The 15,868-nt window shown below is 37.0% G+C and overlaps 1 protein-coding gene across 1 annotated transcript in view; it reads right to left on the bottom strand.

The window, feature by feature from the left end:
- Positions 1–15,868, bottom strand: part of LOC103807850 (collagen alpha-1(XII) chain-like) — a gene marked incomplete at its 5' end in the record, with an annotated part of 32,285 nt that overhangs the window by 10,897 nt on the left and 5,520 nt on the right. Inside the window, 9 exons of the mRNA XM_009080600.1 lie at positions 1,261–1,332; positions 2,436–2,489; positions 3,848–3,901; positions 5,395–5,448; positions 7,009–7,104; positions 7,630–7,683; positions 8,567–8,653; positions 9,542–9,619; positions 10,967–11,116. Coding sequence (XP_009078848.1) covers positions 1,261–1,332; positions 2,436–2,489; positions 3,848–3,901; positions 5,395–5,448; positions 7,009–7,104; positions 7,630–7,683; positions 8,567–8,653; positions 9,542–9,619; positions 10,967–11,116 — 699 coding nt within the window. The remainder of the gene's footprint in view (positions 1–1,260; positions 1,333–2,435; positions 2,490–3,847; positions 3,902–5,394; positions 5,449–7,008; positions 7,105–7,629; positions 7,684–8,566; positions 8,654–9,541; positions 9,620–10,966; positions 11,117–15,868) is intronic.

The raw sequence follows: 15,868 nt of genomic DNA on the forward strand, positions 1-15,868 counted from the left end.
GAAATGGTAAATATGATGCACAGTGTCCCATTACAAGAAAGTGCAATAACTGGGGAAAAAAGTATTTCTAACTGAAAGGAACTCTTCAGATTAGAGTGTTGGAGAACTTAGACATGGTGCTTGGACAGAAGTTCACTGCCTGGCTTTTCAAAAGCCCTGAAACTGGTCTTGCAGCCATATTTCCTTCTAAGCACATTATTTACCTGCAGAAGATCTTTGTTGCTGAACTGGATCAGCTATACAGTGTCCCAGGTGAAGGAAAAATCAGATACACCTGGTAATTTGAAGCTCCCTTGTGAACACAGGACAGCACCTTGAGCTCCAGCTATGTCTATCAAGTATCTGACCTAGCAGGAATATCACATAAGCAATGTATGTCTAAAGTCAGGAAACCATCAATACTTTCCTAAAACACTCAGTTCCTCTACTGCAAGGAGAAATGGGATTTATAGTCTGGCAAACACAGGCTGAATTCAACAAGTCTATGAGAAAATGGCCCAGCTTCCAGGTGCTCCCGGGAACTTCCACTTCATGACCAACAAGCTTCCCAGCCTACTATATACTCTTCAAAATTATCCAGCTGTCATATGCACAATTACATTGGAGCAGGATGGAACATTCTAGATGGCTGCCATGCATTAAGTACATGTAATGAATGAATTCTCATTCCAGTTGGTCTCCATTCCACTGACTCAAGCATAATTTCTCAGAGATTCTATAAATGAATCAAATTAAATTTCTCCTTAAACTGTCGGTGGGAGGCAGCACCTCTTGCTCCTTCTCCCTATTCAGGATGCACTTTTGAAAGTTTGAATACAGTCCACAGAAAACACACCCAACTATTTTTAAATAACATTGTAAAATGTACAAAACAGAACTGATTATCAAAGACTGCCCACCTGCAGCAGTGTATCACTCTTTTATTACACACACATACACTAATGTACAGACGCTCAAGTCATTTTGCTGACCTAGCTCTTCATGCTTATGAAGTGTAGAATATATGTCTTGGCACATAATAGCCTATGATCTTTTTAGTGGAAACCAGAGACCACAATTTCCAGCCCCAACTATTAAACTCAGCAAACTGGCATACTGTAAAAATAAAATTATTTAAAAAAAAGAAAAGCCTTGCGGTTTTAGGTTAGCTTCACTGTATTAACCACCATCGTAAGAGCAAGACAAGAGCAAACAGAAGTCTCATGTTCATCAACAGACTGTAATTTTAAATTTGATACTGTAAGTGTATCATTATCTTACTGGTGTCCCACGATCTCCTGGTTTTCCTGGTTTTCCACTTGGGCCAGCAACTCCTGGAACTCCTGGGGCACCCTGCAGCAGAAGACATGTAAAACTAACTGGAAATTCACAACAATCTAAGTGCTAATAAGAAATATGCTTTTGTAAGTCCAAAGCAATACTGTATATGGTTCTTATTAGGGTTTTTTTCTGTTAGATACATATCAGGCTCAGAAACTTTCTTATGGAAAAAATAGTTTGCTTCTCCATGGAAATGTGTCCTTTCACGCAACACAGCAGTTTAAGAGGCATTTCTGAACCTAAAGATGCAGAGATTGTCTATATGTTTTTAGTATTACTCTTAACAACAGATTCCTAAAGGAGTACACAACAGTTGGGCCTCCTAAATTGATCAAACAGGTCTGTGATCCATGTGAAAGTCCACAACAAGAAGCTCATAAAAGCCATTCTAGTGGATACTAGATAAATAAGAACAAATAAAAGACCAATATTAAGTTATCTGATAAAAGTTCATCTGCATACTCACAAAGCAGCACAAGACAATCATGGGGGAGCGGGAGCAGCCCAAATAATACTCTACCCTAGAGATTCCTGTCTATATATGTGATGCAAATGTGTGCTCTGTGTGTGCATGCCTACTGGGAATACATCTTCCAGTTTGCTACTAGTTGGACATGGTAACATGGAGTTGCAGCAATTTGCCTATCTCAGGCTCTCTGATCCAGCATAATATGTTTTTTTCTAACAGCCAAGTTCTTTCCTAGCATGGTCCCGCAAAACACAATGAAGCAGCTTTTTAAGCAAAACCCAGTTCCCAAATATTCTTGTCAAGAAAAGCCTGTATTAACAGCATCTGGTTTTACCATTCTACAAGTAAGAAGCTGACTGGTTTCAGTAGACCTAGATATGCACTTAAAGATCATGGCTAAAGAACCAGGTAAACTGGTCCTTCCCTTATTTACACTGGCAGAAATCAGTTGCAAAATGACTCCTCTGAATGTTTGTGAATACATGCTTTACACAGCTGTCTGCTCATGTGAGAGTTTCCCAGATCCATTTAGGATATTAAACAAAGGATCTATTTCACATTTGACAGAAATTGGAAATGTCAATGTGGCTCTCTCTTGGCTCAGGTCTGTTAATTCAGAGTGTATCAAAGACAAAATTATATTTACCGCTGGTCCTGGTGGGCCTCTGGGACCTGTGGGACCATCTTTTCCTGTGAAACCCTAGTCAAAAACAAAAGCATGATTAGAGGTTAATTTAAGATAGTAACCTGATTAAAATAGCTTTTAAGATTGTGTAATTGTAGTACTGATTACTACTAACATGTATTTTAAAACCTATCCACAACGTAAGTGATTAAATAGCTGTCACAACTAGCTCCGGAGAAGGCTATGGAACAATGAGCTTCAATAAGTGATTAAATAGCTGTCACAACTAACTCTGGAGAAGGCTATGGAACAATGAGCTTCAGCCAATTTAGATGTTCAGCTGCTGTTGATTAACTGAAGATGAAGTCAATCTCTCTTAGCATTTTTAAGAATAGTAATCATTCTATCCCAAAGGAGGAAGATGTCCCTTTTTGCTTTATTCTCAGTCACAGATTAGCTGAAAAATCAAAAGTTTGTACTTAAATGAAGAATGACCTCTCTTCCAGATATTTCCCCTGCAAGAAGATATGCTGAGAAATCCCATTTCAATAATCTAAGATAGCATTCACAAATTAATGTTGATGATCCATGACCCACCAATCCAATGGCATGTTCTTTGGCAACTGGCTATCACATGGTTGTCTATTTTCATTTCCATCTATCAAGTCCCACTGAAGGATAATGATAAATGCACATATCAACAATTAATTCTGACTGTAAAGTCATTGCTTCAGTCATCTCAAAGGATTGGCTGTAAAGTCAAGTCATTGCTTCAGTCATCTCAAAGGAGATATTCCACTGTGATGACAAAAGAGATTGACATAGTTGACCCCAATTAAAAGAGAGGAATTGTAACAACTCCACAATGAAATACCTGTGTGCATTCCCTTCATTGTGAAGCCTTTTCAGAATCCTCCATCCAAAAGAGTCATGAAGACTTTTCAGAATCCTCCATCCAAAAGAGTTCTTAGACCCAGACAAAGATTTAGGAGCAAACCTGACCTTCACAGAAAGGTTGGCATAGACAGATTCTTTACCGGTATGACATCTCCCAGACACTGAGATAAGCAGAGTTTCAAGGAGATCCCCTGTGCAGCAACAGTGTGTGGGTGACAGCAGGGCTGAGTGCCTCAGCAGAACCCTGCTCAGAGGACATGCTGCTCTCTGCATGTAGGAATCTGAGAATGTTGTCAGGACGGGGAGCAGCACAACTTTTACAGAACCTATCTCACTACCCTATAGCTATCTGGGTAGGTTTTCACCCCTTAAGTTCCTCCAAAACTTCTACTTTTGTCTCTCCAGCCTGAATACTGATAAAAGGATTCCTTTTGCAAAAGTATTTAAAAAGAAAGATATATAAAGAAGGGAAAAAACCCAAACATAAACCTCCACATTACTTGGTCTATTCAAAATGTAAACTGAGGAAACTTTACCCTTTCTCCTGGAGGTCCCACTGGGCCAGGTGGACCAGGTAAACCTGGGGTTCCCTAGAGGGAAAAAGAATGAGAAACTGTATGCATAACAGAACAAACATCACTGCTATGCTAACCATCCCATGTATCTCCCCATTCAAATATTTAACTGTCTTCAATGTTGCTTTTGGCATTTACAAAAATAAAACAAACCATTTATTTCATATACATGATACACAGTCTTCACCCTCAGTCTACATTTTACTTCCATTTCCTTACCAGCTCATAATTCAACTTAAAAATAATTTCCAGTACTGTTCTCATGAAACAGATGTAACTGGTTTATTGCCCTTAGAAGGGCAGATGTCAGCTGACATAAAATGACTTACAGATGTCAGCTAATCCTTTAACACCTGGTACTGAAGCCTAGCTGCAGTAATTGATCAGAGTGTATCTAAAGAAACAAAAATTAGAATCTTCTTTATTATTCTTCTGCCCCACCATTTTTCTATTTTTTAATATTCTGCTGCTTTACTGTGCACATTATGAATTCTCTGGTTTTGTGCCTTGTAGCTTCTGGGTAAAGAATAAACCCTAACATTAAACAGGCAGGCTACATTAGAGGATATTCTGGAATAATTTCATTCAGCACTCTGTAGGATCAGTACTACTGTTGCTGGGACTGAATATTAAACATCCTTGTATCATGTTGTCATGTTCTTTCCCCTTTTTGGTCTAATCCCACTGTACACTAATATGTAGCATTGCTTTCTACAAAATATTATTACTCCCTAAACATGTACTCAAGGTTAAAAGGGTTAATAAAACAGGTAAAGAATATAAGGTCCTTGTTCCATTACTGACCTTATTTGATATATAGGAATAAATCCACAACAATATTTATGCAGCCCCCATATAGTCTTTATATTCCCAGTAAAATCAAAGACAATATTGTGACCGAGATAGTTATGTCACCACATGTGCCAGTCAATGACCTTAGATTGCCTAAGTTTGGCTGATTGTCTATATTAACCCTTTATTTTTCTCCTCAAAACCTAATCCTAGCTTACTACATATAAACATGCAAGTGAAATTGAATATGGTTTTCTTCTTTCAGAAAGCATACAACTAATGTCCCAAGACCATTTGAATTCCAAAAGTAAAAACTAATTAGGCAACATTACTGAAGAAGGATTCAGCAAAGGTTCTGTAAACTTTATTTTAGGAAGACATTTAACTGCAGGTGTTCAGAAGTTAACAGACCTTCCTGAGGTGTTATCAGTGTATTCTTCCTAATCCAATGGTCTGTCCTTGTGCATTCACAACTATCCAGATGAACATTTGGCTTGACTCAGTGCAGCTGTTCTTTCACTCTTGCTGTTTGGAATGGTTTACTATTTCCTACATTTCAAATTCCTAAGTGTAAGATAATTATGTTTCCAAAACTATTGATTAGAAAGGTATGAGAAGAGCTCATGACTCCTAGTGATGTCACAGACAGCTGTAACACAGCCAACCCACACCAGGAATAGTGTAAAATGGCATTATCTGTCTAAGTGTCGACTTACCGATCGCCCTGGTAGTCCAGGCTGGCCAGCATCACCTTTCATTCCTTGACGACCCTGTAATTTTCATGAATTATTCTAAGACATTCTGAATTACAAAACACATCAGCAAAATCATTCATTCGTGTAGATGGACATAAAATGTTTCCTTCAAGATACCTAGATAAACGAATCCATAAGCCAACTATGTATTATGGAATAAATCAAGATTCATACACTTCTTAACTGAAACAATACTGATCATCTCACAAACATTTGCAGCTGTAGGATGATTGGTTGACATGACATTAAAAACATAGGCAGGCAGACATTGGAAGGGGGTACATATTTTGATATGAAAGCAACATGGACTTTTCAGGAAGACAGACTGATATCATGTCCTCACAAGCAGGAAAGCAGTAAAGGGTTGCATGTTTTCATCCAACCTCCCTTGTCTTTCTCAACTGGTGAATGAGCTGTCTAGTCATGAAAGATAAAAGCTCAGCCTTTTTAAAGTATCACTATTTTTCTCTAAACCTTGGTCTAAAAAGCATTACACACTTCCAGGTCACAAGGTGTAGGAGCATATCAAGAAGCAATACACTGCCTTTCACACCTAGCTTGCATTCCATATACACTGCAGCACTGCAGTATATATATAAGTGTACAGTCTAAACACACATGAGCTAAATTTGGCAATACAGTATTTATTTTTACTGCAGCTTGTATGATAATCCAGCACATTTTGTATTCCATTTCCCAAATGACATTACAGGTGGAACAGGTAACATATTTTCAAGTGTAAAATGAAACAGCATGAAGGCACCAATTCTGTTTTCCAAAAACTTCATACTTTGAACAAAGACTTCATACAAAAAGCTCCTGAATATATTAAAATTCAGGCTAATCCTAAATAGGAAGCATCAAAATTGCATTTCTGCTTTTTGGGTGACTATTTATTAAAATACAGCAAAAGTAGTCTTAATGGATTCGCAAGGTAGACTGAGGGTTATGTATGCTATCTGCTATTAAAAAAATGGAATATGGTGAAACTTCCTCAGTCTTAATAAGAGTTACTCTGGCTTTGAAGGCATGTACATGAAATCAGAAGTAACATCTTGCTAAAGAATGCATGATGTTGCCAAGAAAACCCCCTAGGAATGAAGGGCTGTTCTGTATGACTGGATCTCAGCAACCATTGCCTCTCTGAACTTGCAGCTACTGCCTTAAGCCATAAAATAGAAGTTGAACATGTAAATCTGTGAGAAAGTCTTCAGAGTAATATTGCATGCTTAATTTTACTGCGCCACAGTTTGAAAGTTTTGAGTCCTATAACTGGAATGCCTAGCAACTCTACAGAAAAGCCATTAGACTGAAAACAGAGTAGCACAACATACATTACAGCACTCAGACTCTGTCCCTTCACTGGTATCCCACAAACACATGTAACATTTGGGAGAGAAAATGCTATTGCATTAAGATACTTGTTTCAGAAAAAGACTTGCTTAATAATACTATTGTGTTGCAGGGACAAATGAATGTTCATGCAAAGCTGCCACCCTCTTCCCAGGGAAACCATCCCCAGGGACAGCTCTGGCTCCACACACATTGCCACCTGCACTCACAGTGGCTACTCACCGGTTCACCTGGAATTGACAGCCCATTGGGACCCTGAGGACCTGGGGGACCTTGAGGGCCAGGAGGACCTGTCTCACCACGAGGACCAGGAGGCCCCTTAAAGCAGAAAATTAAAACAAAATTGTAAATTACACTCTCTTCTGAGATCTCTAACTGCAAAATCCCTTGGGTTAGACACTTAAAATAAGCGAGAAGCCTGGAGACACGTTTAGTACTACAGAACAACTGTGGAAGCAGTTGGTCAAGTGGCATACCCTTTCATTAACTATTCTCTGACTCATGTTGGCAGTCTCAGGCCAATACATGCTCTCTGGTAGTGTTAATTAGAAGTATAGCCATCTCTTCTGTACAGAAGGGAGAAGAATAATGCTGCAGAGTGTGTATTAACACCCTGACATATGCAATTCCAGTATCATGATGTGCAGACAATGACTTTGAGGCCATATAGATTGTGTATATATAGTCTCAAATAGGTAGGCTGCACATAAATGACATAAAGGCATATTTTCAAGTAAATTTTCATCTCCATTCTTATTTCAGCATAAAGCTAAGCATATGAATTTTCATACAGTTAAGCATGTAGCAACGTTATTATAGATGCATTTCAAGAAAGATACTTACAGATGATCCAGTCAAACCTCTTTCACCTCTGGGACCTTTAGCACCTGGGCCACCCTAAATTGAGTATATTGGAAAGAAAATGTATATCATACACAGAAAGCAAAGGTACATAATACAGGTATACATTATGAATCCTCTCTAACAAACTCTTATGTGAAACCCAAAAGTTTTGAAGTGTACAGATCACACTGCTAAAAAGCGTACTAGAATAAAAGATTCACCAGAAATCAGGTAAACTACATTAGCTTCAGCCTTGCCAATTCAGACCATGAAAAATTAGTGTGATTTTTGTCTCTGCAAATATAAACTTCTTCAATTTATATTAATTGAAATCTCTGGATACCTCTCTAGTAGACTAGCAGACAACTTAACTGGGCTTCAAATTTTTCATGCAGCATTTTTGATAGCTTCAAAGCAGAAGAACTTCTGGGCTGAGGATAACTCCCTTATATTCAAAGCAATTAATAGGAGCATATTCTTTCCATAGATTACTATCTCTCCCCATGAAAAATAAAGTGAGCAACTAATTTATTTCCCTGACAGAGTAAAGAATCTTTCCTTGGAGTGAAATCCTGAACTCTGTATTCAGGAAAAATATTTGCACAGTCCATTAAAAATATCTTGTACATGATGTGCAAGACAGCTGAGACTGGGCTTTCAACCTATCAAACAATGAGGAGCCATTCACAGTGACCACATTGGAAAGATGGGAAAAGCACTATTATATAAACAAGTAGAGGTGGCAGGAGCTGCCTGTGTTTTAAATTAAGATGAAAAGGAGACAGATTACCGTGATGTGATGGATGTGTTGAGAGAAACTATGTCTGACTGACCTTTGTTTCACAAAACCACAGATCAACACAAATCTACTTCCATAAATTTAAAAATCAGAAACTCTATTTTCAAATATTGCAGATAGTTACAGCTGGTAACTTACAGCTGGTCCAGGAGGTCCTGGAGGTCCCACACTGTCTTGAGTACAGGTACAGGCGTTTGGAAGAGCTGGGCATTTTGCTTCATCTCTCTGAAAATTCAATCACAACTATTACTGTCCTTTTTAAGAAAAGCATTCAGCAGCAGCATGCTTTTCTAAAAAAAAAAAGCAGGCAGATTCCCTATTATCCTGTTGACAAGTAAAAATAAAACTCACAGCTAAGCAGTGGTTTCCAAATGTTTCTAGAGGACTGTTTATATTTTTAGCAAATTTTCTCTGTGAACTATACAAGGCAAATTCAATCACAACTATTACTGTCCTTTTTAAGAAAAGCATTCAGCAGCAGCATGCTTTTCTAAAAAAAAAAAGCAGGCAGATTCCCTATTATCCTGTTGACAAGTAAAAATAAAACTCACAGCTAAGCAGTGGTTTCCAAATGTTTCTAGAGGACTGTTTATATTTTTAGCAAATTTTCTCTGTGAACTATACAAGGCATAACAACAGCTTCTAGAGGACTTTTTATATTTTTAGAAAATTTTCTCTGTGAACTATACAAGGCATAACAACAGAGGCACAAGCAAAATCAAATGCATATGCAGTTTCTGTTCTAATATTTACATGAATTAGACAAGCAGTTTGCACTGACAAAGAATAAACTAGTTACTTTTCGAATGTCAATCTAAGAACAGATTAAATAAAAACACCTATTCCCTTCATAATACCTAGAATGTGAAATATCATCGAAATACAAAATGTAACTGACATTTTTCCATCATTCCTAAAAGACACAGTTCTAGCATTACAACCTTTCTCCCTCAGACACAAGACTTTGAAATGCAGTGTTGTTCACTGGCTGCTCTGACAATTGTGATTTAGATGAGTTGTCAGAGAAGATGCAATACCAGGCTAGTATTGATATTGTTAAATTTGACTATTAATAGCATTTTTATGAATAGCCTCTAGTTCATTTATACTTACCATAGAAGGAAGATCACAGCATCTGTCTCTGCTAGTCCAAACTGGACTGCATACAATGTCAAAATTCTGGATTTCTAACTGTAAAAGAAAGGAATACTCCTGAAAGATCGTAGAGATGTTAATTATGCAATCTAGTGACATTATAATTTAAAATTATTCCTCGATTTATTTATAATGAAGTTAACATCATTCAAACTTTCATTTCTTTTGACGCTGACAGAAAAATTATTTTAAAACACTAAAAAAATTAAAACCAAGCCTACATAATTTTCATTTCTTTTGACGCTGACAGATTGTTTTAAAACAATAAAAAAATTAAAACCAAGCCTACATAATCCTAGAAGAACTTCAAACAGTGATGCTTGCTCTTGTTCTGGGGCAGAAGGTGATAAAATAATGTGACTCAAGAAATATTTTGCAACACCAATGAATTTCGACCTCAGTTGAGTGCCTGTACACTTCGATGTGAAATTTGATTGAAAAAAAATTGGACCAGCTATTTGACCTCAGTTGAGTGCCTGTACACTTTGATGTGAAATCTGATTGAAAAAAAATTGGACCAGCTATTAGGACTGCCAATCTTGGCTCATACATTAGTTCAGATTCATGAACAGAACTTTCCACTGATATTAGCAGAGAAAAGTTTTGCAGAAAGGCTGAAATGGATTCAGATTCATGAACAGAAATTTCCACTGATATTAGCAGGGAAAAGTTTTGCAGAAAGGCTGAAATGGGGATCTTATGGAGACTGTAGGGTAATAGCAGTTTCCTCTCTTCTTCACACCAAGAGCTATGATCCTGTAGTTTAATACATACAATCAAATATTTGAAGGTGGATCTTCATCACATGTTAGGGTTTGCATATATGGGTCAGATTGCAGACTTAAATCTTCTAATATGAAGCCTAGGTAATAGCATTGATTACATATTAAGTATAGTTAATCCATCAGGATAACTGCTGTGCCCTTCATAGCAGCAGCCACTTTTTCACTACAGGTTTATAGATCATAAAGGCAGTGGGGAATCCTCTGATCCCCCAGTAGAAGACACACCACAGGACACACCAGAATTAAAATCTGTTAATTAAAGAATATCTTTTAGGTGAAAAAAATAGTCCTCATTTAAAAATCTTCATTATGACAGTAAATGCATTCAATAACTAACTGCTCTATTACAAGAAAAATATTCCTGCTCTTGTTTGAATTTACTACAACTTTCAGCTATTAGATTTTTGTTCTTTCAATTCTGATAGAATGAAAGCTATCAAGACCAAATTTCTCAGTGAAGCATATTAGGTCTTACAGTACAGACACTTGAAAGTTTTGGGTGCAACACTGTTTTTTTATCGATCCTTAATCTCTAATCTCTTTCCTCAGAAAATTTCAAGGGCTTGCATTAATGAATGGATTCATATTTATTGCTTACTGTTGCTGATTTTCGGTCGCCTTTTAGAAGTTTCCCAAGTATTTCATAGCCATCAGTTGTGATGTTCCCAGCCTCCTTAATTGGTTTTTCCACTATTTCACTGCAGTCAATATAAATCTTAACATTTGATGAAGTTACAACAATATGGACCTGAAAAAAAGTTGAATGTAATATTTAGAAGAGGCACACAGGCATAATTACCTTAACACTTTTACAGTATTTCACTGCTTTAAATTTTCTTCCTAGTAATTCTGCTTTACTTTCAACCGGTGGAAAAATTCAAACTCCAGGAAAGTCTATGACATTAATAACCTCTTTAGAATGTGTTGAAGGTCAAGATGAATACACAAGCACAGTTAGGAAATACTATTTAATGTAATAGTTGAACTATAATTATCTATTAAAAAAGCTTGACTGAAAATTGCTTTAAGATTCATAAAAGTAAAAATACAAAAGAATTTTTGAGAGAAAGTGAATATAAGCACTTCTTGTGCTCTTCTGATGGCTCAGACCACACAAGAGGTTTATGAGTTTGTGACTACCCACTGGCTAATAGAATCTGTCTGTAGTTCAGAGAGTAGATTGTTTCAGATCCAAAGATCCAGGGTTCAGTTTCCACAGATGACTCAACCAAAGGCATTAGCTGCATTGAGATACAGGAAGTGACCAGAGAAGCCTGCCCAGAACAAGACAAAGTAATGGAAGATGCAAGAGAGAAATTTCCATGAGAGAAATCTGGCTACAAAAACATATGCCAAAATAAGGGGAAACAGGGAAGAAGAGGAAGAGATTAATTACAGGAAATAGGGGATATTTAGGAGGTGTAAAGAAATGACTGCAATAAAGAGAGTATGTTCACCAGGAGAAGAGAATGAAGTGCTTGAAGGAAACACAGTAGGCTTTAAACATAGGAACAAACAAAATTAAGCAAAGATTATCCTTAAAAAAAATTATAGTACATATGGCAAATGTGAATTTTCTGAGTTTCTGTGAAAACAGAAAACATTCAGGAGTCTCCAGGAAACAAACAAGGGTCTGACATTTTGGTACTTTTAATGTGCAGTTGCTGGAAGAGCATCTTAAGGTAAAAGAAAGTTTTCAGTGACTTTATATATCTTAAATACTGAATATCTTTTATATACATCATTGCAACATCTGTGTAAGTGTTAAAATACCAGTGTTAAGACCAGTGACACAGAATGACTGGTGTATCTATGTTTTAAAGCTTCTGTTAACACAGTACATAACCCTTCAGAAATATACAGCTATTTGATGACTGCTCAAAAAAATTGGCAGAAAGTTGAAGGAAAGATTTCCTTAAATGTCCTGAGTCAACAAGTGCCTGAACAATCTCCTGAGAATTTGGGTTTTTTTCCCTATTAAATATTTTCCCAAGCGGAGCTGTCTCCAAGGCATCAGCATAACTTATCTAAAACTTTTTCATAATTATGTGCTTATGCTTTGTATCTCAGTGCTGTATATACAAGTGGAGTTTTTTAATTCAAATTCCTGACAATGTTCATTGAGCAAATAATAAAAATAGTGGAAAGATAACTGAGTGTTTCTAAAGTATGATTTGGTATTACTTGCCAAACATTCCATAAAATAAAATAAGCACCATGCCAAAACTTGAAGTTCATTATCATCTATACATCATGGAATCATCCAGGTTGGAGGAGACCTCTAAGATCATCTCATCTGCCACTCTGCTGGAAACCCTAAACCATATCCTCCAGTGCCAGATCCAGATGCTTCTTAAACACTTCCAGGCATGGTGACTCCACCACCTCCCTGAGCAACCTATTCCAGTGCCTGAACACCCTAACAGGGGGAAAAAAAATTCCTAATATCTAACCTGAATCTCCCCAGTCTCAACTTACAACCATTCCCTTTAGTCTTCTCATTGCTGGCACGGTGGAAGGGACCAACTCCCACCTCTCTACAACTCCTTTCATGTAGTTGTAGAGAGCCATGAGGTCACCCCTGAGCCACCTCTTCTCAAGGCTAAACAAATTTGAATCCCTCAGCCATTTCTCATACGTGTTCTAGGCCTTTTATGAACCTCATTGTCCTTCACTGGACATGCTCCAGCACCTCAGTGACCCTTTAAAGTGAGGGGTCCAAAACTGAACACAGTATATACTCAGTCATTTGATTATATGACTAAATATTACAGGTTAACTAATATATTGTCCAGTTTAAACTCATCGCAAATGTAATTTACTAATTCAGAAGGGTACCAAGCATGCAAGTCCTTCTACTGCAATGTTAAATATTTGTCACAATTTCAACAAAGTAAGACATAGCAGGGCAAATGTATATTACTGCATTTTCATTCGCACACAAAACTTAGGAGAGATGAATCTATATCAGAATGTTGAATGAGACCATCAACTTAAAAATATTCAAAGCAGGAACTGCTGAGCATCACCTACCCATCCAAAGAAGCAGCAATCCCAGCAATCAAAAGCAAGCAGAGCTCTCCCAAATCATTGACTCAGCCAGCTAACCACTGATTTAATGCCAGAGCTGAATTCCAGCCTGAAACTCATAGCCCAGTCATAAATCTAATAAAAGTAGGCATCTAGTGTTTACAGTAAATAAAACTGGTTTGTATTCCACCCTGCTACATTTTGTTTTCAACAAAAAAAAAGTTTTCTGAAAACATTTGTTTTTAACAAAATATTCAGAGAAGCATTCTCTTCCACTTCCAACACATCACCATAAAGAATCAGTTCTGACCATTTAATTTATGAGGTTTTCAGAAAGAAAACATACTTTAATATTTCTCTCTGAATGCCCTTATAAGATCAAGTTTGATGGTGTTCTGATCTCCTGCTAAGTGAATCACATTAATAAGCTAAGCAAATTAATTTCCCATATGCATATCAGCAGAAGGCCTTACACTCATTATCAAATTTCCTGTGGCTAACTACTGCAGAACAGCAAGCTGAAAGGAAATCTAGTGTGGTAAGAATAAGAAAGTAGAAGCTATCTGTCTCTCCAAAACATCAGTTATAAATTTAATGACTGTCTCAGGCAGTCAGAATTTTTCCTATGGGACTTGCCAGATTCAACAGCTTTCACCATAGCTATGCTACACAGAGTGTTCACGTATGCCAAAGTAAATTTCCCTGCAGTTAGGTGTAGTTAACTCTGTTTCGTTGAATGAGCCAGTAAGTCATCAAATGAAAACCACAAAAATGTTTGATATTTTGGAAAACATCTTCTTGCATTGTAAAGATCTGTCATTTCTTTGAAATTGGATGGTAGGAGAAATTGCAGAAGTACCTTTAGAAATGTGTTAATCTTACTTTGCTACCTTCATGCAGCTGAAACTACTGCTATCCATTATTAGAAGCTAATCAACGTGCCTGATACATAAGGCTCTCCCAGTAGGTGAACTGGGGAAGCCCATGATGCCATCATTAACAACCTGACTGAGGCAGCAATCTCAGTAATCATTCTGGAGAGAATCCAGAGATGTCAGCTTAGTTACATGGTGAAAAATCCCAAGTACAGCTCTTTAAATCAAGGCTCCTCCAGTTACTTTAAATACTATTAAAATCTGACCTTTTGATTCCTTTCTGGGGAAAAAAAGAAGGGGAATGACACAGTGAACTAAATAATTGAGACCATTTTTTTCTTAAGAAATAGTTTCATAAACAACTCTCATTCCTAGTTCTAGAGTTTTAAGATAATTTTTAAATGGCAGTTACTCCTGTACGTTGTTTGGCATATTAGGATCACTTGCTGTTCACATGTATTAGTGTATTTAACTACTAAAATAATACAAAGTTCTGGATATTATTTTCGCTGCAATTGTTTTTCACCAGCAAGTATAATAAACAATTTTACATAACCAGTAGTACTGCTAGTAGGGGTTGCAGACTGTTCCCCATTTGCTCAAGCAGAGCTCACCTCTATCACATTTAGAGAAATTGCAAGGAAAAATGTGATTCTAAACATCAATCAAATTAGCAGCAGACAGTAAAAACAGATTGCTGGCAGTACAATGCAGAGAGCTCCACACCACTGACCCAAAGAAGGTAAGTATCAACTCTCACACTGATATCTAAAATAAGGGACACTACATGCTGCTCTGTGTCTAAACAATACTTTTTGGTGATAAGATGACTCAATTTTTACACCAAAGCAGTATCTATCCTAGCCTTTACTGACAGGTTTTTATCACTACAGCAGATTTTCTTAAAATTTATTTGTCCTACTAAGCCATTGGGAAAAAATAAAAGGCAAAAAGCCAAATGTTAAGGACAAAATAGAGGCTGTTTTATGTAGGTGTGATCCAAACCTACTCATAACTACCAGTTACAAAGTCAGTGGCATAAACATTTCTTCATATATGCAAAAATAATTAGGCATTAATTCTAAGCCAAGAATAATTAGAGATCTAACATAGAACTATTTTGGGAAATTATCCTCTGTCAAATTCTGAAGATACCAATAGCTTTAAGAGTTCTGTGTGATTTTCAGAATCATCTGTGCGTTAAACAGATGAAGTCACAAACATTATAATGCTGGCACCAGCTATCTTTCCCAGTTTTCAGTGTAGCAGAGCTCAGTTGACAATGTGGCCTTCAGTATCTGGAAGTTGACAGAGGCAACCCCTTATCAGTATCCTCAAAGGAATGCTGGAAGTCACTAGTCATGCAGGAGACAGTATCATAAAGAAAACAAATGCTATACTCCAGCCATATTTAGTCATCAGATGAAAACTAAACTAAACAGAAGGGAGATAAATGAAAACATGAGAATGTGCATGTCAACTGACCAAAAATGTTGCAATTGCAACTCACTTTCCTGCCCTAAACATATATACTTAACACAGCAAGAAAATATTTTAAAAGCAAGTTCTAGATATACATGTAGCCTGAGCCAAAC

Source organism: Acanthisitta chloris, unplaced genomic scaffold (assembly GCF_000695815.1).
Source record: "Acanthisitta chloris isolate BGI_N310 unplaced genomic scaffold, ASM69581v1 scaffold5568, whole genome shotgun sequence".
Lineage (NCBI taxonomy): Eukaryota > Metazoa > Chordata > Aves > Passeriformes > Acanthisittidae > Acanthisitta > Acanthisitta chloris.